The sequence below is a fragment of the Ambystoma mexicanum genome, chromosome 4q (assembly GCF_040938575.1).
Source record: "Ambystoma mexicanum isolate Mex_15411 chromosome 4q, UKY_AmexF1_1, whole genome shotgun sequence".
NCBI classification, from domain to species: Eukaryota; Metazoa; Chordata; class Amphibia; order Caudata; family Ambystomatidae; genus Ambystoma; species Ambystoma mexicanum.
Window position 1 is genome coordinate 667,085,906 of NC_090928.1, and position 23,932 is coordinate 667,109,837.

At 42.5% G+C, this 23,932-nt stretch overlaps 1 protein-coding gene across 2 annotated transcripts in view; it reads right to left on the minus strand.

The window, feature by feature from the left end:
* Positions 1-23,932, minus strand: part of CLHC1 (clathrin heavy chain linker domain containing 1) — a 660,301-nt gene that overhangs the window by 186,535 nt on the left and 449,834 nt on the right. For both annotated transcript variants that reach the window (XM_069608240.1, XM_069608241.1), the window contains one exon: positions 4,580-4,664. In XM_069608240.1, coding sequence (XP_069464341.1) covers positions 4,580-4,664 — 85 coding nt within the window. The remainder of the gene's footprint in view (positions 1-4,579; positions 4,665-23,932) is intronic.

Sequence of the window (23,932 nt, forward strand, 5' to 3'; positions counted from 1 at the left end):
TACCTCAACACCTCCCAGACCACTGCGATCTCCCCTTGTCTCCCACGCCTATGACTGCCATACAAACACCTATACTTCAGCTCGCTGACCCGCCTGCTTGCCCGCCTGCTCGCTTGTGAGGACCCGCTCCGCCCTCATTCGCTAACCGTGCTCTAGGCCAATGCTTTGAAGGCTCATTCTCAGCCCTCATGCCTTCAGGATAAGGCAACTCTTGTTCCCACTATTAGAGAAGCACCGCCGCTAATCCCAGAAAATCTGGGTAAGGAATTAATTGACTAGGTGGTGTCTGATGCCGATTTATAAACCCATACTTCAACTCTAAGAGAAGTTACACCACACATAGGTGATTATGGGGCTGTCATGGATCTCCTTCAGATAATTTCTAACAAAGCCTTGACCCCTCTTGCCAGTACACATTTGGTGGCATTACACACATTCTTGGACTCTGACGCCCAAGCAATACTAACACTTCAGGGCCCCTGATGTCCATTTCCCTCCTGAACACTTGTTCCGTCTAAAAACACAGTCCATCTATCCGAGTTTGCCCCTGATTTGCTGGTATTCACTGAAACCTGGCTCAATGGGTCTATACCCATTCATGCAACTTTATCCCTTCCACCTGAATATCTGATCCTTTGTGCAGACCGTGCAGGCTAAAAGGGTAAAGGAGTGGGACACATGTTTAAAAAACAACTTGACTGCCATCTGGTCGCTCATCCCAGCCCCAAGGACTGCAAAACCTTGTTCGGGAAAATCAATGCGAATGACTCCCTGAGCATCTTGGTCATCTACAGACCGGCAAGGGATATACCTCAGCTCGAAGAAGAATTCCTCTAACTTCTCCATCATATTACCAAGGCCAAGACTCCGCTGATCAGTCTCGGAGATCTGAAGCTATGGGCTGAAGACCCACTCGATAGGCAAGCTTCTTACATAATTAAGGCCCTCCAAATCATGGGATACTCACAATGGGTCAATAGTCCCATGCACATAGGGGGATACACATTGGACTGGGTTATGACACACGTCCTGTACCTCTCTGATGTTCAAGTCATCCCATGCCTGTGGTCCAATCACTATTTAGTGAACGTACACGCTCAGTTACCGGCGTCACCACCCAGAATGGATTCTCTGCCTACAATTGAATGGAAAACTAGGAACATCAAAAATATGAAACCTGCTAAACTATTTGCATTGTTTGCAGCCAGGCTACAGCCCATTGGCTGTCTCACTGACTCATCCAACCTCATGACACATCTCACAGCCACTGTTAGCTCTTCTATAGAAACTCTTGCTCCTCTGGAAGTAATAAAGATTCAAACCGAGACCCCCAAAAACACCTCGTACAATGATAACATCATCCAACTTAGACATACCAAAAGATCTCTCGAAAAGCATTGGCATAAGAACCCCTGCCTCAGCCTCTATAAACAGGCAGTGAAAGAATTTAAAACAACCATTACTGAAGCTAAATCAGCCTACTTTAACACTAGAAATGCAAATGCTTGGTCAAGCTCAAACAAACCTTTTAAAATCCTCACTGAATTTGAGGATAAAACAGCTGTTTATCATGATCAAACTAAAGACTCAGCATGGTGCCAGGCCATTCACAATGAATTATCTTCTGAAATATACATATACAGACCATCAGGGACCTACAAGTGTGTGCCGCCGAGCGACTCCACCTGCCTCTCTTGATGACACCCCAAACCCCCAGACTAATAACACCATCTTTAACTTTACACACTGCAGCCAGGATGAAGATTATCCTTGCTATGAAACCAACATCTTGTCTGGGAGATAGTTGCCCTGGCAATATTCTCAAAGGTTCACTCAAGTCACTCGTCCCTTGGATAACCAGATTTATCAACCTTTCCTTTAGCGAAGCCCTCATCCCACTGTCTCTTAAAGAGGCCTGATTACGCCACTGCTCAAGAAAAGTAATTTGGACCCAGCACTGGCTAAAAACTACCGGCCCATCACACGTGCCGTTTTTCATCTAAATCATGGAAAAAGTAGCTTATCTCCAGCTTCAGGGTTTTATTGAAGAACATGGCATCCTTGTTCTTCAATAGTTGGTTCTTTCGGTCTGACCATCAGTTTGAGTATGGTGGCTAGTGGAGAGTCTTACATCGATTTGGGCTAACTCACAACATTTTCTCCAAAAATGTGAGATAAACTGGCTGCCGGATCTGAAATCAGGACGGAAGGGAATCCGTGTATTTGGACAATCTGTTCTAGGAACTCCTTTGCCAGGATCAAAGCTGAGGATAAGCCTTTTAATGGAATGAAGTGGGCCATTCAAGTTTCAGAACCAAGCATGGGACAGAAGCCACTAGGATGAATCTTAAATCCACCTTGGCCATCATAGTGAACAGGAGACATCCTGCCCTGCTGATGCTATTAGATCTCTCTGCAGCCTTTGACCTGGTTCATCACTCCCTGTTGGTGACCAGACTAAAGGACCAGGCACATTGCTCGGACCTGGTGGCTCAATGGATTACATCCTTTCTTGGCCCACGCACGGCTAGAGTGGCAGTCGGTGAAGCGAGTTACATACCTACTGCTCAGATCTGCAGTGTCCCACAGGGCTCATTTATTGCTCCTACACTCTTCAGTATATTTATCATGCTCCTTCTCAGTCTCCTGGACCACATGGGTGTGCATCATACCAACAAGGCCGTTGACACCCAGGTCATCCTCAAGCTTACTGGTGATTATGCACAGGATTCAGGCGCCATCAACAAAGTGTATGATGCAGTTCAGACATGGATGGCCGATAACTCACTAGCCCTCAACAGAGACAAAACAGAGCTCTTGATCGTGGCTTCAGGTACCCGACTGAAGAAACTTATTCCAGCACATGGCAGCTTCATAGTCGCTGGGAATCCCATTAGTGTCTCCAAGAGTGTAGGCACTCAGTGTATGTTTAGATGCCGAACTTACTATGAAATCCCATGTCTCGCACACCCGCTCTTCCTGCGGCTACACAACAAAGTTTCTTTCGCTCTTTCGTCTCAGCCAGCAACTGCTCTTTACTAGCCACTGCTCTAGTGAACTCGAGGTTGGACTATTACAACAATCTGCTGGCTGGCACATTGCATGCCAATCTGCACTCTCTTCAGGTCTCCCAAAATGGCACAGTCCATGCCATTCTCAGCCTTTCAAGACGGAAACATGTATCCGACGCCAGAAGGGCACTTCATTGGCTTCCAATAAGACCTAGGATCACCAACAAGATCCTGACATTGTCTTATAGATGTTTGACAGATGAACAGACACAGCCCCAAAATACCTGAAGGATCAGATGAAGGTGAACAAACCGGGACATCTCTTGCGTTCCCAGGAAAACCTTAAAATGATCCAACCAAGATACAAGCACAATCTTTGACGTCTAGGCTCCTCTAGCTTGGAATGCTCTCCCAGGGTCTAAGATCAGCAGGCACAATCAGTCTTTTTAAAAAACTTGATAAACACCACCTTTTCAATCTTAAAACCAGGCTGAAGAGCCACCGTCTGATCCCTTGTCTCCCTTGTACTGGTCTATTGTTTGTGCGCTCTGAGGCCCATGGGCATGTGATGCTTTACAAAAAATAAATAATGATAATTTGCTAATGTGGTGCCCACACCAATTTTATGGCTAAGTCCGACAATGGTAGAGCACCAAGCTGACTTTGTCCAGAAGAACATAATTTTGTATTCAGCGTTAGCCATTAACAATTAATAGTACAACATAAAACCACAAAGACAACATTACAGATTTTAAAAAAACATACCAACGTCTAATATAAAATTCATATCATAAAAAAATCAAGAAAGAGCTCATTGCTTCCTAATTTCATTTATTAAAAAAAAAAAGAATTCTGAGCAGTTGCCTTCTGAGATCTTCCAGTTTAGGGCAAATCAGCAAAATAATGCAAAAGGTGTTCTTCGCAGCCAGACCCACAGGCACACTCTTTGTGGCCCTAGAATTATTAGTAGGTTAGTAGAGGTGCACTCGATTTCCTTCTAATACCACTATAAATGTAAATATTTTGTAATTTCATTAAAAGAACTTAAAGGTGCTCCTTGTTAGATCCGTGCTACCGGATCGGAAAAGTGAGAAAAAAAACGAGTTGCCTCGATAACCACGAGGTACAAACAAGGGCACACACATGCAACAAAGCAGTTGTGCAAATTTATTTTCCAAATATTCAAAAAGGCTTCACATTGGTTCATCAAAAACTGTTTTATGGCATGTGTGAAATATTTTCTTCATAGAAATGTAAATTGCTTTTACATTGAACAATTTGTATACATAGCAGTTACTGACACTACTTGGTATACATCACATAGCATTTTTTCATGCATTAAAAAAGGAAACAAGCATTGCTGTTCATATTACATTCAAATTTAAAAATGACCGTTCCACCTATCCGCTACTACGCGATTCGAGCTCGTTGGCCCTTCTTCAGGTATAAATATCTGGGATGATGTAGTTCTGAAAATATAAAAAGCTAAAGAGCATGAAGTCAGTTCTGCTTCTATCTGAATTGTGCACAATTCATAAGGCTATTAAGAATATGTTTGTTTCATTTACCTTTCAATATATTCAAGCAAGTCGTCACCTTCTTTGATATTACTCGGGTCCTCGTCTCCAAATACATTTTCAGCAACCTGTTCATCTGTGATTAAAATCAAACGAGAATTTGCAAATCCAAATAAAAAAAACATCACCACCTTGTAGACTGCATTTAATTACTAGGTTACACAACCACACCAAGCACAATATACAGCACTTTGTGACAGCACGTGAAAGTCTGTTACTCTTCCATAGTGGTGGATGAAAAACAAAAGCACCATGGTAAAAATGTGGCTCAAAGAATTGCAGAAATTACCTTCATGGTGATTCCTGTTCTTTTAGCCCCTGCTTCACAACCTGGTTGGAAAGTGCCTGCACTGCAAAGCAGGCCTGGAAAGCATGCCTAAAAGGCATGCTGTGTGCAACATGTACCTTTGCGCGGATTCTAGGGCCTTGCAACGGCCGCACTTTGTTTTGTAGTTGATTTGCCCTATGCAAATAAGGTTATACATCATTTACTCTCAGAAACAGAAGTATGAGCATTGTGAATTTGGGGGAGCATTGACTAAGAACTGGTAGCACCATGAACATATTTCTTTCTTTCTCTTTTCTTCTGCTCTCCCTCCTTCCTAAATTGGTTGGGAACCAGATGAAACAGATAAACGTCTTGGGAGGAGGTAACCACATATGCCAACCAGACTGAAGCAGAAGGTTTGCACGGAAGTTATTGGTCCCAAGATGTTCCCTTCTGGAGGAAGAATTCATAAAGTAATGGTTGCAAAAATCATGTGGGATTGTCATCCTCACAGGTCCATCCTGCTAGGGATTCCAAACTGCTCAGGGCAGGCTGTCTGCTTGCTAACCTCCTTTGCTCTAAGCAGAGCTCCACTCTCAACCACAATTGTGTCGAATGTAAGCCTGATCATCAAGTAGACGCTTTTCCAAACCCAGAGTATTGCAGCAAGCAAAGATGTATTTAATGAAATAAAGAGGAATCAACCTCTAAATGAAACACTCAATAATGCTCTAGATCAACAGCTGGCCCCATCCTTCATCCTCTCAAGCAAATGTCAATACTTTGCTAAACAACGTCGATATCGATCTTGCCCCTGGGCCCCAGCTGGTCGTTTGACCAGTCATTTTCTAAATTGCAGTCCATCAGCTAGTTGGAACCATCTATTAGACAATGAAGCATTCCAAAGTCTCCTATCAGTCTACCCCTCAGTTGCAAGCAGACTTCCTGGAAGCAAGCTTCGACCCACCCAATGAAATATATGCAAGGAGTCCCTCAAGCCAAGCTTCAATGACCTTGCGAACTGGAAGGGAGAGTGAATCACTATGAGAACAGGCTGGCAATGAGGATGAGTTTTGATTCCCTCCTCATTGCTTCTGTCGTCTGATTTAGCATAGAAGTACCCCAAACCAGACAACCGCGTCTCTGGCATAGCTCTCCCTCACTGGGTGCCAGGATCTAGGCTTACAAAACTACCACTGGCAAAACATGGGGGCCAAACTGCAGAGCCATCTACTTGAATTAGCTCGATAGGACAAATAAATATACAAACATGGCATCAGACTTGCTTACACATAAGGTCTCTTTTTCATACTGTGAGAAACCTGAAGGTGTCTCACCCGCTTGTCCCCGGGGATGTCATCCAGGTGGCCAGGACACAGCCATCGCTATTGGATCCAGTTACTGGGGGTGGACCAGTGCGGGAGGATCACCTGGATGAGGGGTCTTCGGGGAGTGGAAGTGGGACAGCGAAGGGTGAGACGCAGTATCCCCTTTCCTGTAACACCTTTTCCCCATCCTGCCAGGTAGGATACATAGAAACTCAACCACCTCCACCCTTTCCTGACACGAACACTTTCTCACGGACAGTTCATCGTGAGCGACAACGGACTAACACCAGAGGCATATACCTGACATGACCCAAAACCCTGATCAGGTAAGGTCAGGCAATTACTAATCATTACATACACCCGACTACCATCACACTTCCCCACATGGATAAAAGGCGGAGCACGAAAGCACACTCTGAGCGAGGAAAAGCACACAAGGAAGCAGCAGTTCCAAGATGACGATTTAGCACGAGGAGAAACGCTGCAAGACCCGAGAGGGTTGCAAGGAGGGAAGTGCTCTTGACCTCTAGAAACCGTTACTTTCACAAGCCTCGGAAAGTGAGAAGTCTAAGACACTGATATATCTGACACTGTGCATCAAAGGTATCCAGGGCGCTCCCATGTTGATAACCCAGGACGGGAGCGGCGATTGCTGCTGTGGTACTGTCCTTGGCTCCTGCATGAAAGCCGCGCCAGTAAAAGCAGCAGAGCCAATGAGCCGGAGAAACCGATACGAAATCAGCCTGTGTTTGAACCAAGGTTGCAAGCGGCAACATTGTATGAAGAAATCCACAAAGGAGAGTGTTTGGAGTGCATGTGATGAGAGGCGCATACAAGTGGAAACTAAAGGAGTGAATGTACTTTGAAAAAGCCAAATAAGATACCGGTTACAGAGTGGTCCAGCGCCACATGGCAGCTTATTCGAAGGTCTCTGTAAGGTATCCAACTGAATGGCAACTAAATTGCAAAAAAAGAACATTGTATCAGAGTGGTCCAGCGACGGGTCGAGCTAAACCCTGTGCACACTCGTATAAAGTGAACTGCAATTGGTCCGAGCCGGGCTGATGGGAGACTAATTGAATGTGAAGAAGGGATCTGGGCCCGGCTGAGGGGGATCTGGGGTGAACCTTGATTCACCCTAGAAGGAATACTTTTGAAATCGTAAAATAAAGGTATCTGAGCCCAGCTGAGGGGGGTTCAGGGAGAGACACCCAAATCAAATAATTAGAATAAAATAACTATTTTTGTTTTGTACATCAGGCCCTCTGAATCAAGATACTTTGATGGAAAAAGAGACTTGAGCACAAAAGGCTCTGATGCTGGAATTTGAACTGTATCCTTGTGTCAAGGAAGCCAGAGTGTGTGCTTGGCTTGAGTGAACCGCCTTGCCCGTGCTGAAAACGTGGGGAAGGGAGGCCAACGGCCCGAACATCCTGACTCATTATTTTGTGAACACTTCTTTCTTTTTCATGAACATTCCCCCACACCATTTGTAAATTAGCAATAAGGATTGGCAATAAGTCTTTTTAGTTTAGGCCCTTTTATTTTGACAAGACTCCACTAGGACTGCATTCTTTATTATTTGATGGTCGTAGCTTGCTCCCATCTTAGATTTAGGTTTAGATAGGCATATATCACACCCCTTTGAAAGTTCAATAAACCCCCTTGAACTGTGGTCACTCTTGTGTGTGTGTCTTACTTCGGTACCATGCCTTCCTTACAATACATGTTCCATTATGCAATGAACATTAATATTTCCAATTATCACTGAGCGTAACACAATACTTTAGATTACGGGACTCAGAATCAGTCCCACATAATGCCAGGATTAAGGCCTTTGACCAAAAAGCATGCAGGACGGTTAAACCCGACAGGGTGGCCAAGTGATTGCCCTACAAATATAGGACATAGGAAAGTGTCTAGGAAAGGACACTGATGCTGCCTTTGCCCCTATTGATGGTGCAGGAAGTCTTTTATGGAACTGGAATTCCACACAGCTCGCAGGACTGAGAAATGCAGGATACAATCCATCTAGTTAGATTAACTTTACCTGCTTTCTTTCTTGGAGCAAGCCCAACATGAGTGTCAAAAGAAAATCTGTAGCCATAAATGATTTAGTTCTCTCAAGCTAACATTTCAGAGCCCTTGCAAATGTCCAAGGGATATAGTATTTCCTTAGCTGAGGAAGCATGTGGTTTAAGTTAAAAGACTAGAAGTATGATCTCTTGATTGAGATGAAAGTCAATTAGTACTTTTGGAATGAGATATGGAATGGCACATTACAACAGTGCTCCATTGAAAGCTGATGTAAGCAAACTTGGAGGAAAGAGCATTAAATAAAATACACTGGAAAGAAAAGTCTTCTAAGACAAATACACATCGCAAGAAGTTATAGGTTCAAAATGCTTGTGCATTAGCAAAACCAGAACGAAGTTTAAATCCCAATGCGGTCAAGGCTCTTTCGGGAACGGGCAAAGATAAAGAGACTATCAAAATGGCACCTCATTTGTTAAAGAAAAACAGATCATCCTTTTCAGAAGTTATATATGCAAGTACAGGCAAAAGACAGCGCTTGCAGGAATCAATGAGGATCCCTGCACCAGCAAAAGAAAACATAAAATACATGGCATTATCCAAAAGAGGAAGTATGTTTTTATCAAGAATCCGGTAACAAAAGCAAAGCCATTTGTTTCCCTATTTTATTTGGTCGACTCTTTCCTTGCTTCCTTCCTGATGGCCACATTTTCCATTTGAATAATCATTTTTAGTTCAGACTGCATCAGGTAAACTTCTGTGGGTCCGTCCCCCTGTCTGTCTTGATTTGGTGCATTTTTTGTGCATTTCTGTGCTTTTTGCCTACTTTGAACCGTTTGCATCTCGCTTCCCAGTTCGGGTCCATATGCCCTCTTTCCCTCCCGGCCTCACTCCTAGTCCCTGGTTGGCCCTTTTCTCCATTCACAACACCTAACAAAGGTCTCTCACCTTGTCACCTGTATTGTAGCCATTTTTAGTTCAGACTACAACAGGTAACCTTGTTTGGATCTGTGCCCCTGTCAGTTTAGATTTGGTGCATTTTCTGTGCATTTGATTTTTTTGCCTATTTTGAATTGTGTGTATCTTGCATTCCAGTTCAGGTCCATATCCTCGTCTCCCTCCTAATCCATGATTGGCTCTTGTAGCCCTTTTTGGACATCTGCCCAGGGCAGTCCCCTGCCTGTGCAGCCCCACCGGCTAAGGGCCCCAGGGCAAAGGGCAGCTCCTGAAGAAGCAGCTGCAGTCTATGTTGGCCCGTGTTCTCCAGGGAAGCCAGACGTCAACCAACAGCGACTGATAGGGTAACCATGGTCTGGGTGGGGAATACAGCAATTACTGTATTCCAAAAAGCCCTACTACTCTTTTTACTTACATAACATAGCATACCACGGTTAGCCAACTATTAAATAGGTTTCCTATCACTGTTGTGTACCTTAATACTAGGTGTTTTGGATTTGCTGCTTTGTCTCCAATTTAGGCGTTTTTCCTCTATCCAGGAGCCTCAAATCTAGGTGTTTTGCATTTGCTGTTTTGTCTCCAATTTAGACGTTTTCCCTCTATCCAGGTATGTCAAATCTAGGTATTTTGCATCTGCCATTGTGTCTCCAATTTAGGAGTTATCCCTCTATCCAGGTACCTCAAATCTAGGTGTTTTGCATTTGGTGTTGTGTCACCAAATATCTCAAAGCGGACTGTATTTACCTACTGCTGCATTCCAAATATTAGGTGCTTTCTCACCCGCAAGCATCGTCTGCCAGTTCTAGGGATCTCCAAACCACTCCAGTGTTTCAAGCATGGATGTTCTTCCCCTAGGTGATTTCTTCCACTTCTGGGCGTCCATCCCAATCCCGGTTTACTCCAATTCTAGGCGTCTCCCGTCTAGCACTGTGTTCCAGTTCTAGGTACTCCCCCACCACTGCTGGGTTCTGCCCTGTCTACCTCTAGCACTACAGCTGTGCTCTTATACAAAGTGCTCCAGAACTATGTCTACCACTAGTAAGGGTCCCTAATTTAGGTGCTCCGCCACCCTCACAGTGCTTTGAATCTGGGGATTCTAAGGGGTATCTAGCATAATGGTGGAAAGGTAACTGTAAACTGCCAGTGGACTGATATTCCGAGGAGTGTAGACTTTGCAAACAGCCCAGAGGGTAAGACCACCAAAACGCACATTCAGGAACCACCTCCCAGCCCTGCCCCATTTGGGCCTCCACCTCTACCCAATCTGCAAGCAATAGAACCCGACTGAGTCACAGACACACATTCTCACCCCACTGCCCTCCGACAATAACTACAGACAACAGAAACCACAGAGAAAACCGCAACTAAAAAAGGGACCCAAAACCAAACAAACAAAAAAGACAAGCCCAACCCCAACAAAAAAACTCTGAATGGTGTCAGAGGTAGGCAAGTGCCCCAAGATGATGACTCAAACCCAAGAACACAAACTCAACAAAACTAGAAAACTTAAAGAGAACTGCAGATGCCATGCCACAGAACAGGACTATGTGAGAGAAAACTAGGGGAATGGATAAACTAAATAGAACCACACCAGGCCACCACACCACCAAATACCAACACAGTAACAGAGCACACACGCATAAACCCATCAGAAAATAGAACAAACTCTTTATTTTTTTTATTATTTTGATACAGCTGACTTTACAAAATCATCAACAAATCTAAATTAACAATTCATTTAACACAAAATAAAAATCAAACATGCTAGAAGAAAGAAATATTTATAAATTAAAACATTAAGAATACGATGAAAACGAGCAGTTAAATGAGAAGACTAAAATTAGTGACAGCAACATTTCAAGGCGATGATGATGATAATTAATTCACAGTTCACGAACACCGCTTTACCATATGTTAGCATTCACATCAAGAATTAACGTATGTTTCAACAGGTAAAACAGCTTCCAAAAAGTGCACCAACGCCTTTATAACCGAGAATCTGACACTTTTAAATAAAATACTCCATATCTCATTATCATCCTTTTCCATATACAAATTCAGCAAATTATTTCAATATTTTTCTCGCATGTTCTTCAGATTAGGACAGGACACAATTATATGTTGCAAGGTTTCTTTTACACTTTGGTCCTCGCAAAAGCGACAGAAGTTTAAGTTGGCTTGAATTATTTTACGCCTCGCCAACACTTCTCTCGTCAACCATAAATTTAACCTCATCCGCAATAGTTTATTACGGACGTTTGCAGATGGACATTTCAAAAGATAGCCAGCCGCTTGACCCACACATTTTATTCCAAAGCGGTTGACATCAAAATCTTGGTATTTCAGACATAGATCATGATTTTTAATCCAATCCCATTGGTAACACTTTTTTTTGGCACGGACCGGGTTTTCGATAAGGAACTTTAATGATATATTAGCTTCCGCTAGGGTGTCCAAAACATGATTTCACCATTTTGAAGGAAAATCCGAAGTGGAAGCCGACAAGTAGCGAGCTACCGTGCTTAATATATTATTATTGTCCACTCCAAGCAAACGTTTGCGAAAAAAGGAGCACATTTTCCATTTAACTTTGCTACTCAGTGAGTTCAAACCCAATTCAAACCGCAATATGGGCAAGGGGGAGCAAATTGGAAGGTGCAGAACCCTTTTCCAAAAGGTCGCCTCAAGTTTGTTCCATGTGCCATCATTTGAGTATACTTGGCTTCGGCAGCATAAAGGATAATAGGAACAACCTTTTGCTCATAAAACATAAGAAGATGCTTCAGCGTAAATTTCCCATACTTGTATATAAGAATTTTAGCCTGTGATATCAAAGTCAATACTTTTAACTGTAAGGTGAGCAGGTATTTGCCATCACTGACGGTGTTTTGAATAAAAATACCCAAATATTTATATTCCAAGATTAGATCCAAGGGTTCCTGTTGTAGGCGCCAGCACCCATTATAAGATTTGTGTTTACCAAGAGGCCTGCAAACCAAGATCTGGGATTTCGACAAGTTTACTGTTAGATGATTTAACTCAGCATAGTCTGATAGGGCAGTTAGCAAATTCTGGAGACCTCTAGGGGTTTGTGACATTAAGACAAGATCGTCAGCGTAAAGCATCCACGGGATGCGCTGGCCACCCAACTCCGGTGCATCTGCTATAATTATAAGGAAGGACACACCCATATCAAGAATGAACAAGTTAAACAGTATGGATGCCAAGATGCATCCCTGCTTAAGTCCCACAAAGGTCGGAAATGAGGCAGACAGAAGACCTTCGAGGGTGAGCCTAACTCTCATGGAGGTCTCCGTATGTAGTTGTATGATTAGAGCCAAAAGAGAGGAAGGGCAAGTAATTTTAACTTGGAAAATAGTAGGTCACGATTTATGGAATCGAAGGCAGATCGGAAGTCGATAAACGCAAAATATAGGGTTTGTTTCCTGGAGGCATATTGAGACTTAAGCATATTGATGGTGATTATATTAGGGAAGACCACTGACAAAACCTGATTGCAGAGGGTCCCGCTTGAAATGATTTTTTGTCCAATTATTCAGTTCTCTAAGAATCAGACGACAAAAAACACATCAAGCAGAGAAATGGGTCTGTAGCTAGCCGGATTAGCCCGATCGCCCTTTTTATAAATCGGAATGACAATTGATTGTTTCCAAGACATCGGAATTTTTTGAGAGGTGTTTATAGATTCAATCATGAGAAATAATATATCTGCCCAGATGTCCGGGAATTGCTTCAATTGTACATTCGATAGGCCATCTGGGCCAGGTGCTCTCGAGTTAGTTGCTTGTTTGATGAAGTATAATATATCATCTTTATCAAAGCATAGATGGAATGGGAGCTGACCCTCGGAAGCGGGTATAGAGAGATGTGCGAGAGGGAGAGCAAATAACTCAGAGTAATAGTGTACCCTCATATCCTCAGACACATCATTTGATTGGACAGCAACCTGGTGACCTGCTGTTGCTTGATTTATAATATTCCAAGATTGGGCAGTGTTTTTGGATGCCATGGATATCAACATATTGCTTCCATCAGCCTGATAAAGTTTAGCCTTTATGCCTATGACCCAATTTCTGTATTTGGTTTGTATACGAGTAAGGGCAGCTAATCGTAAATCTAGAGGAAGCTTTAAGGCTTTCCTCTTTTCGGTCCGAACCATAGATTTCTTAAGTCTAATATTATGATCAAAAATGTGTAGATGCGGTGTGTTTGTTCTTGTTTGTGTATGGTTGAGCGCGGTTGAAAAAGCTGCATTAGGTCATCATATACAACATCTAACGGGAGTTCACTCATAGCATTGTTTTTTAATTCGACATCATAGCATAGCCTAAAAGCTTTCAAAGAGTTTTCAGACCACTTTAGACGATTCCTAGCTGAGTTTACCTTAAGAGAACCCATGAGGCACGTGGTTTTTATATTGGGTGTTATCAGATTCGAGGACCAAGTTGTATGTAAAATATTGTGGTCACTCGCTTCTGATTGGATAATTTGAAAGGTTGTAACATTATTTAGCATATTTGCATTGACATAGGTGTAGTCAATGATCCCTTGACTACGTTCGCGGTGCCAAGTAGGTCTAGGAGGAATGTCCTGTGGAAAGGCACCGTTAACATTTAGAGATTGCGGGATTCAGTGAAAGTTAACCACATGTCAAGGCGTTTTTGTTCAGATTGACAGGACGGACCCAAGCAATGTAAATTTAAATCGCCAGCTAAATAGTTCCAGTAGATATTAATTGCGGCACATGTGAAGCTTTTCCCAACAATTCTGGACATTTGTACAAATTCATTTGGAGAAAACCACGGTTCGATTTTTAGACAAGATGACTGCTTAACCGCAGTTAACATACCAGAGGTTGGGCGCCCCAAAAGATGCTTCACGGCAGGTACCAAAAGAACATCATAGTTGTTCCATGATGGGAGAGTGGTCAACCAGGATTCCTGAAGGAAAATAACATTGTGATCCGACAACTGGACAGTACGATTATTCAATAGGTGCCTATTCCCTCTGGAATTCCAGCTGATGAAAGAAAGATCGGGTATTGAAGAAATTAAGCTGCTAACATTGATTGTTTTGGCAGTTACAAATGCATGATTGAGCAGATCGACCTTCAGGCTTATTCATATTTTTCTTTGGATACACATCTTGATAACGTGTTGGTAAGCTATCCGGTGCGTTGGGAGCTGGCGATAGAGTAAAACCAAGCTCCACAAATTGGGACTTCACGGCCCAGATAGCGTTGACCACGACCCTCGATTTAAGCCAGAGATTCACAGAGGACCGTTTTGCTGGGTCCACAAACTCAACAAGCTCTATGTCTATGGTGCCAATATCATCGAGCTCTGGGATTTCACGAAATAGTGTCAACACAGAGGCCCGATTGAGATATTGTTTGGCCGGCAGCGGCTGGCAGCTGAGGGTCAACGAGTGTACCGCCGGGTGCTTGAATCGCGTGGTGACAGGTTTCTGTTTAGCTAATTGTGGCGGATCCTTAGGGATTTGGTTGGGACCACTACATATTTTAGATTGTGAATTAAATTGCGAGGCAGCAGCAGCCTCCAAAAATGTAGTCATAGTTGTCTGTAACAATCTTTCCACGTCACCAGAAGTAACGAAATTGGAACCATTAGCAATCTCATCCTTCTGTGGTGGCGCAAGGGAGCCAGTTTTCCCTGAATCAATGATGACAGACGCACTGTTTTTTTAATTTTCTGAGCCACTGGAGGAGATGGTTCATGAAAAGTAGCAGGTAAACTCTGCGCGAATGTCAAGTTTTTGGGGACAGATTTAGAAGACAGGTACCCATCCACGGCATGCCTTATCTCTTTGCAATGGTTTTCCCCATTCAATATATTCATGGCCATTGGAGGGTTAAAAATAAAACCATTTGCTGGTGATTTACTGGTGCTGGGAGCAGTGAAAGTCAAGCTATTTGATGTTGATGCTTTGGAAGTTTTTTGTGACATCTGATCAGCCACACTTATCAATTTACTTAAAGGACTATACGCCATAACCGGATCAGTTACTGCAGGCACTAATTTTGCCTTTTTTGCCTGCATTTGTTGAGAGTACTTTTTTGTAATTGCTTTGGGGGCAGAAACAGTGGATATAACTGGGGTTGAAAGCTTGTTAATGAAAGCTTTGGTTTGGGAAGTGCGTTTGGGCGCAGATTTAATGTTTTCATTTTTTTTTCCTTTTGACAAGGGGATCTTTTTGGGGCCTAGTTGCCCTGCATCCGGAGAGGCAGCCTTGGCCCCAAAAAGTGAATACGAGGGTTTTTTCAGCTGAACCACTGATGTTTCATTTACATTTTCTATTACATCAACTATCGGATCTAGTATAAAAGGTATAGGCTGATATATTTGCGCAGATGACATAGCGTCAGTCGAAGTTTGAGACATTACAGACTTTTTGATAATTGATGCGTTATCCAGCTGTTTCAAGCTCTCAAGTCTGGTTGAAATCGTGAGTTGTTAAGCAAGTAATTGATTGAGCTGATTAGAGTGGACTTCAGCTTTTGTAACTAGGACTTCAAACAGCTAAGCCAGAGCTAAAATGGCAGTATTCATCGAGGTAAGCGCAATGTTAATATTTACATTCCGAGTATCGCAGCCGCCAACATCAGGACAGCCCTTTACGCCCAATTTTCTGGGAGTTGGAGCGCTGAAGGACAAATTTGCTACAGAATCGGCAGCGCTAATGTTTGTAAATAGCGTAGGTGACTTTGATAGATTATCAGACACAGTGTGTAGTGAAAAAGCAGAGACATTTATGTCTAGATCAATGACAGGTGTATCCTTAGAAACTAATATGGAGGCTGTTTTAACATTTGATGTATCACTTACAGAAGACACAGAGATGTTAGATGCTTTACCAGACGGAACCACAACACCAGTTAAAACGTTTGTTAGGATAATGCTATCAGTAAGGGATACATTTTCTTTTGCGAACTTAACCATAGAACTTGTCGTTGGCACAGATTTTAAGGCCTCAACAATGTTACCTTCCACTGCAGCATTGTTTGTGGGCGAGATTTTTCCCCAGTAGCATTTGCGTTCGTAGCTTGTCCATGCGAAGAATCCCTCGAGACCGTGGAAGCACTGACCAGACGGCCAGGAGCTGCTACTGGGGGGTTTCCATTAATACATGCAGTATTTTCCACACAGCTGGAGTCCCGGCAAAAGGAGTGAATATCCATACCTAACAATGTCTCAGCTCTACTCTTTGTATTGGTTTTTGAAGTGCTTGTACGTGGAGTCGAGCTTAAACAGGGTTTCTTTGAAACTAAATGTGAAGCGGCGTGGGAGAGGCTCACACCGTTAGTGCTATGTAGCGCGGTTACAGCAGGCATTCCGGACTTTAAGGAGGATATGCCTCGTTTCATTTTGCACAAAGTCCAAGAAATACAGAATGGATGCTATAAGAGCGAGGCAATAATAAACAGCGCTTTACTGCGACGAGCGCGGCGAGGCGGCCTTCTGGGACTTGCTGGGTGCGCGCGCGCAGCTGCCCTTATGTAGTCCCGCCTCTGAATGAGGAGAGTGCCTAAGAAAAAGAAAAATAGGTATCAATGGAGTGATCCTATAACAGATAAAATGCTGTATCTATTGTCCGTTAGAGAGTTCACCTTCTGGGAGCTGGAGTCTAGTAAATATCCAAGTCGAGTGAGTAAATCCGAAGGTTGCAAGCAGAACGCAACAACAGAGTCTCCCGCGGCAAAGCGGGACTTCTGGGACTTGCTGGGTGCGCGCGCGCAGCTGCCCTTATGTAGTCCCGCCTCTGAATGAGGAGAGTGCCTTCTGGGAGCTGGAGTCCAGTAAATATCCAAGTGGAGTGAGTAAATCCGAAGGTTGCAAGCAGAACGCAACAAAAGAATCTCCCGCAGCAAAGCGGGACTTCTGGGACTTGCTGGGTACAAACTCTTTATACCCAACACCATAACCTTGCAACGGACAACTGGTCAGGGCAACATACAACCACTGGAAATGTTAGACACACCGGCAGAATACAAGGATCGCACAAGTAAAGAGCAGAAACATGCAGAAGAAGAACGTTGGGAAACGACACCTTCACTCAATTCATCACCAAAATTCAAGGGGAAATACAGCAACAGCAACGACGCACAGAAGAGGAGCCAGAAGTAGTCATGGTCCCGATACAAAAACTTAGAGCTGATCTTACTCAATGACGAAACAGGCCCAACAGAATACATCCTACATCCTTAGAACAATGAGGAAACTCGTCAACAAGACCACATAAAGAGGAAAGAATGAACAATCAAGACACCATAAAGAAAAAAATAAACTGCAATCTAATCAACGCAAGATCGATGTCCAAACAAGCTACATAGATCTACGATCTACTCTACGACGGGGGAACTGACATCCTATTCATTACAGAAACCTGGTTAGATGACATCTACAAAAGGCACAGTACAGTGCTGTCTACCCGACAACTTCAAATGTACACAGGTAAACAGCAAAGGAAAAAGAGTGGGGAGGACTTGTAGTAGCCTACAAAGAACACCTGAAAATAAAAACCGCTGATCCGCTAAACATCCCCAGCTACGAATCCCTGGTCCTTCACCTGATATCGGACCCTCAAACTAACCTCACATTCATACTCATCTATAGACTACCAACCTATGACGCTACCTTCGTAGAAACCTTCATAGAAGCCGTCGTGAACCTGGCCTTCAAACATGATCACCTGAACATTCTCTGGGACCTTAACATATGGTTCGAAGAAGAGAACGCGCAAACTCACCAAAATCACTAAGCAGCTTGAGACAATGAGACTACGCCAGATGGTGAAAGGAGCCACACACATGGCAGAAAACACTCTTGACGCAGTCTTCGCCAACAAAAAACTGATCTTAACAGCGCCACCAATACAAATACTATGGAGCGACCACCTCATTATACCATTCATGATCCAATTACCATTTAAAGCACCCAAACAGTCCCAAAAGCTCCCCCTGATCTGGAAAAGAAACCGAAATAACATTAAAAGAAGCAACTTAGAAGAACAACTAGAATCCTCAAAACCATCGCTCGCAACCTTGAACGCAACTGACATAGATTAAAAAGTGCACCTAATGGAGAAATGGATCACCGAAACAATTGACAGCATCTCGCCGGAAAAGCCCCTCATCCCATCACGAAAGAGACAGTGGCAAGATGGTTTACACCCCACCACAATAAAAAAAAAAAAACGGAAACTAGAACAAGAACGGAGGAAAAATTACGACTAAAAAGAAATACTATGATGACAGGATCAGAAAAGTTTATAATCTCCAAAAAACAAAGTGACTCCACTTTGCTAGGAAAGGCGCTTCACAGTTAGCCCCAATTAGGTTGCACATATAAAGTATACTGTAAAAAGTATCCAAATGTTATTCCAAAGAAGATCTGAAAGTCATGAGTTTTCATAACAGAAAATGTTTAATGCACATTTCTGAAATGTTTTCTGGTAAAGTTCATCTGTGTGAATTACACATTGAGTATTCATCTGAAATTGCCCATAATACTCTGGTGCCAATGCATTTCGGATAAAACCTTCATCGGGGCAGTATTATTGCAATAAATGATATCTCATAACTGTTGTTCTAACAAAGTTCACAAGATGAATTGCAAAACATGCAGAGCAAATATTTATCAAAAATGTTTATAAAAGCACATACCCATTTGTGAGCCACATCCGTTTTGGTAGAAAATAAAAAAGAAACAAGAAACAAAAAGCATTTCAATTAGTTTGCTGCAATGGTTATGCATCTTCTATCAGTGTATCCGCCATAAAGGCAAGTCATACCTTAATCAAGTCAAAGAGCGCATGGATCATATTGTTGTGCGTGAGCACAACTGGAGACCCTACACAAAATAGAAGTTAAGTATCACTGTGAGTAATCCTCGCAAAATATGCCGAGGGTAGAGCTTTAGAATAGCTGGATGTAACCGTGCTTACCCGACAGCTTGTAAGACGTGTCAGCCGTGTTTGCAGCTTCCAACGCGCTCGCGGTGGAAATGACTGTTTTAAATGTAACCATGGAGAGGGGGCGAGGCGTCGTGGTCTGTGCAGAGCACGTACGCCTCGCGCCCCACCCCCTGGCGCAAGCCATGGGGCGGGGATGTCTCCATGGTGATGGACACTCGGAATGTGTCTGAACGTGATTGCAGTGCATGCGCAAACTTAAAGGACAAAAGCACGTTTCGAAAAGTAGCGCGTTGCAAAGAGAAGCGCATATGGATGTAATGCAGTATGTGAACTAATGTTGGTATTGCTTTACCGATGCAATCTGGTAATGCACAGTAGCGCCAGTGCTGCCTATTTGACAGAGATTGCGTTAGGTATAGTGAAAGTTACTAGAAGATGTACGGTTGCCTGACAAAAATCACGTTAGGTCTAATGAGTGTTAAAAAAAAGGGGGATTGCGGATGTCTATAGGTTCACATAACTATTAGTTGTAATGCAGATTAGTACATAGGGTCCAAAGTAGACTTATGAAGGGTATGTCACTGTGAAACATGTTCGTATGTGAACAAGTCGGATCTGGATAAGCAAAATAACAAAAAGACGCTAAAGCTATAAGCTAAACGCGAGACCGACAAGGTCAACTTTAAATTCAAGATCTATAGGAAATAATATATATGAAGAAACATGCTGTGTTCGATGGGCTCCACCACTAAAAGAGAGGCAGCAAGGTTAGATCTAAGAGTGAAGAAATTTCAACAAAGTATTTGTAAATACACTCAAGTCTTATAGTAAGGAGCCATAGAGACAAGGAGCAGAGGGTCCACATTTACATGCAAAAATCAAAATCTGGTAACGTCTGTTGGTTCAGTTTCTCCGATTTGTACTACAAAAAGCACATGTAGTTTATGTCTTCATTCAGCCCCTTTGGAGTAAGGAAGCTAAAACGGTCAATCCAAAAGGTTTCTCTTTGGTCCATCTTCCTTTGAAAATTCTCATGGGTATCTCTTCTGAAGACAACTTCCAGAATCACAAAACGGATTTGGGCTAGGTTTGTGTTTTCTCTCGTCCCAATGTCTTGATACCGCTGAGTTAGCATTGTCGTTCCTTATGCATGATCTATGCTCATTCCATCTAATCTTGGCTATTCTGATTGTCTCACCCACATAGTACAAACCAAATGGGCATTTTATGGCATAGATTACGTTGTGAGAGTCACATGTAGCAAAGTTCTTAAGTTTGATTGTCTCCCCTGTATAGGGATGCTTAATCGTCTCTCCTTTTATGACATAGCCACAATTGCTGCAATTCAAGCAAGGTAATGTACCGATCTTAGCTGCGAGTTTCTTTTTCAGGGCTGGTTTTGCTTGAACTAATCTGTCCTTTAAATTCTGACTCTGCTGGTAAGCGAATGTGGGAGCGTCTTTAAACAAGTGTTCCACTCGATGATCGCATAGGAGTGTGTTCCAATGTTTGATGATGCACTTAATGCGATTACTTTGATGAGAGTATTTGGACACAAAGACGAGTGGTGGAGCCTGTTCTTGTTTGGTATTGACCTTAAGTAAATCTTCTCTGCTGTGGGTGGCTACACGAGATTGAGCTGTGGTTATTTCTTCCTCTGAATATTCTCTGTCCAAGAACTTTTTGCCCATTTCTTGGATAGCCATTTGGTAATCTTCTGGGTCACTTACCAGTCTTTTTACCCTCAACATTTGACTATATGGAAGGTTTTTTATGAGGCTCGGTTGATGGAAGCTGAGGCGTTGTAGGAGGTTATTCCGATCTGTTGGTTTCCGAAAGATAGTGGTTTGATATCCCAAGGTGGTAATCTTGATGTCTACATCCAAGAAATGGATATTTGTAACCGAGTATTCATGAGGGAATTGTACACGGGCATCTATGCTATTCAAATATGCAAAGAAATTAAGCAACTCTTCCTCTGTGTCTTTCCATATTCCAAATATATCATCGATATATCTTATCCAAAGGCCCAATTTTGAATGCCAATGTTCATTTTGTAGTATTTTTTCCGATTCGAATTTGTGCATGAAAGAATTAGCATATGAGGGAGCCATGGTGGCTCCCATAGCTGTCCCATCAACTTGGAGGTAGTAATCATCTTTATATCTGAAGTAAGAGTTATTACTAATGAACTCAAGAAGTACCACTATGAACTCCTTTTGGGCTGGTATCTCTTCTGCATTGAGTAACATCCACTACACCGCCTCACCCCCTAAATCGTGGGGGATCAAAGTGTAAAGACTCTTGACGTCGATTGTGAAACAGATATTATTGCAATTGAATGTAGTAGAATTCAATAATTGTAGGAAATGGGTGGAATCCTTGATGTATGTTTTAGTTTTTTGAATTAGTGGTTGCAAAAAATAATCCACATATTTACCTAAAGGTTCTAGTATATTCATCCCTGCCACAATGGGTCTCCCAGGGGGATTTACTGGATCTTTATGCACCTTAGGAAGCGTGTAAAAGTGTGGTATTCTGGGGTGTGGATTAGTCAGAAATTTCTAGGTATGGTGATTGATCCACTCCAATTCCTCCGCCTTATCTAACAGGGACTTCAAGTTTTCTCTTATCTCAGGTGTTGGGTCATGTGTCAATTTGGCATATGTATTAGCATCGCTCAGTTGTCTTTCACACTCTTGTTCATATTCTCTCGTGTTAAGCAGAACAAGACCTCCTCCTTTGTCCGCAGCCCTTATTGTGATCAATGGATCTCCATATAGGTCACGTATCAACTTCAATTCATGGGGTTTCATGTTGCGTGGCGAACGCCCTTTAAACTTGAGTTTTTCAAAGTCTCTTGTAGCCTGTTTTTGGAAAATCTCTATGGACGGTATACTTATTGGAGGAATTAACGTGCTTTTGCTTCTGAATTCTTTAAGCTCAGCTTCTTCCTTAGCTTGTTGATCTTCCAGCTCATTAAAGAATACCTTAAGTTTCATCTTTCTGATGAGTTTGTAAAGTTCTATTTTTGACTCAAATAATGTACTGTCATACGTTTTTGTAGTGTTTCTGTTTCTTTGCTGGTCAATACTCTGGTGGATAAATTCATTACTATGTTCTCTTTTGTTGTAGTCTCGTATTGGGTTTCTCTTTTGGTCTTTCTCCTCCCCCGTCGCGTTCTCTTCTTCCTTTGTCTAAAAAAGAAGTCGCTGTACTTCTAGGTGGTGTTTCTTCTGTTGCTCTCGAGGTACCTGAAGCGCTTGTTGTACTGGCCTCCTCTCGGTTTGGAGGTTCCCTTTCTGTATCTGTACCTGAACTGGAAGTCTCACTTGAATTTGTGGGTCTGGGTTTCCTTAGTGGTGGACCATATTTGTCCATCCAGTTGTATACTTCATCCTTGAGATAATCATAAGTGTCTCTTTTAAACTTGCAGATTGTTTTAGATTCTAATTCTGTTTTATAGTCTGACAATTTTTCGTTGATTTCTTGGAGGATAGAGTCAACTTCTTCTCTGTTTAATGTTGTTACCAAAGCTACTTCAATCCCTTGAATATCGTTGTTAAGATCAGCTAAGTCTTTTGCCAACTCCTGTATGGTCAGTAATATGAGATCTAGTGAGCACTTGTTAAGTATGGCTTCCCATTTCTTTATGAAAGTCTTACTCTCCTTGCATAATGTAGGACGCAATTGGATGCGTAGCTCCCTAGGGATCCGTTGGCTTTTATGGTATCTCCCTAAAGTTATTGCATGTAGTTTACGGTTTATTTCTTTTCGAATTAGATATTCTAATTGTTGGGGTGGGGCGCGAGGCGTACGTGCTCTGCACAGACCACGACGCCTCGCCCCGTCTCCATGGTTACATTTAAAACAAAGTCATTTCCACCGCGAGCACGTTGGAAGCTGCACACACGGCTGACACGTCTTACAAGCTGTCGGGTAAGCACGGTTATATCCAGCTATTCTGAAGCTCTACCCTCGGCATATTTTGAGAGGATTACTCACAGTGATACTTAACTTCTATTTTTTGTAGATTCTCCAGTTGTGCTCACGCACAACGATATGATCCATGCGCTCTTTGACTTAAGGTATGACTTGCCTTTATGGCGGATACACTGATAGAAGATGCATAACCATTGCAGCAAACTAATTGAAATGCTTTTTGTTTGTTTCTTTTTTATTTTCTACCAAAACGGATGTGGTTCACAAATGGGTATGTGCTTTTATAAACATTTTTGATAAATATTTGCTATGTATGTTTTGCAATGCATCTTGTGAACTTTGTTAGAACAGTTATGAGATATCATGTATTGCAATAATACCGCCCTGATGAAGGTTTTATCCGAAATGCATTGGCACCAGAGTATTATGGGCAATTTCAGATGAATACTCAATGTGTAATTCACACAGATGAACTTTACCAGAAAACATTTCAGAAATGTGCATTAAACATTTTCTGTTATGAAAACTCATGACTTTCAGAACTTCTTTGGAATAACATTTGGATACTTTTTACAGTATACTATATATGAGCAACCTAATTGGGGCTAACTGTGAAGCGCCTTTCCTAGCAAAGTGGAGACACTTTGTTTTTTGGAGATTATATGTTTGAATAGGTCCTAATGCTACAGGACCATTTATGGACTGGCAGCTCCAGGCGAAAATATTTTGAAACACACCTTTGGATCTCTAGGATATTTGATGCAATAACCCTAAGTTTTAATTTGCAAGTGGTGCCCTCCTCTCTTTTCATTTTAGGATCAGAAAAGCTAACACTTAGAAAGAACTATTCAACATCGTAAA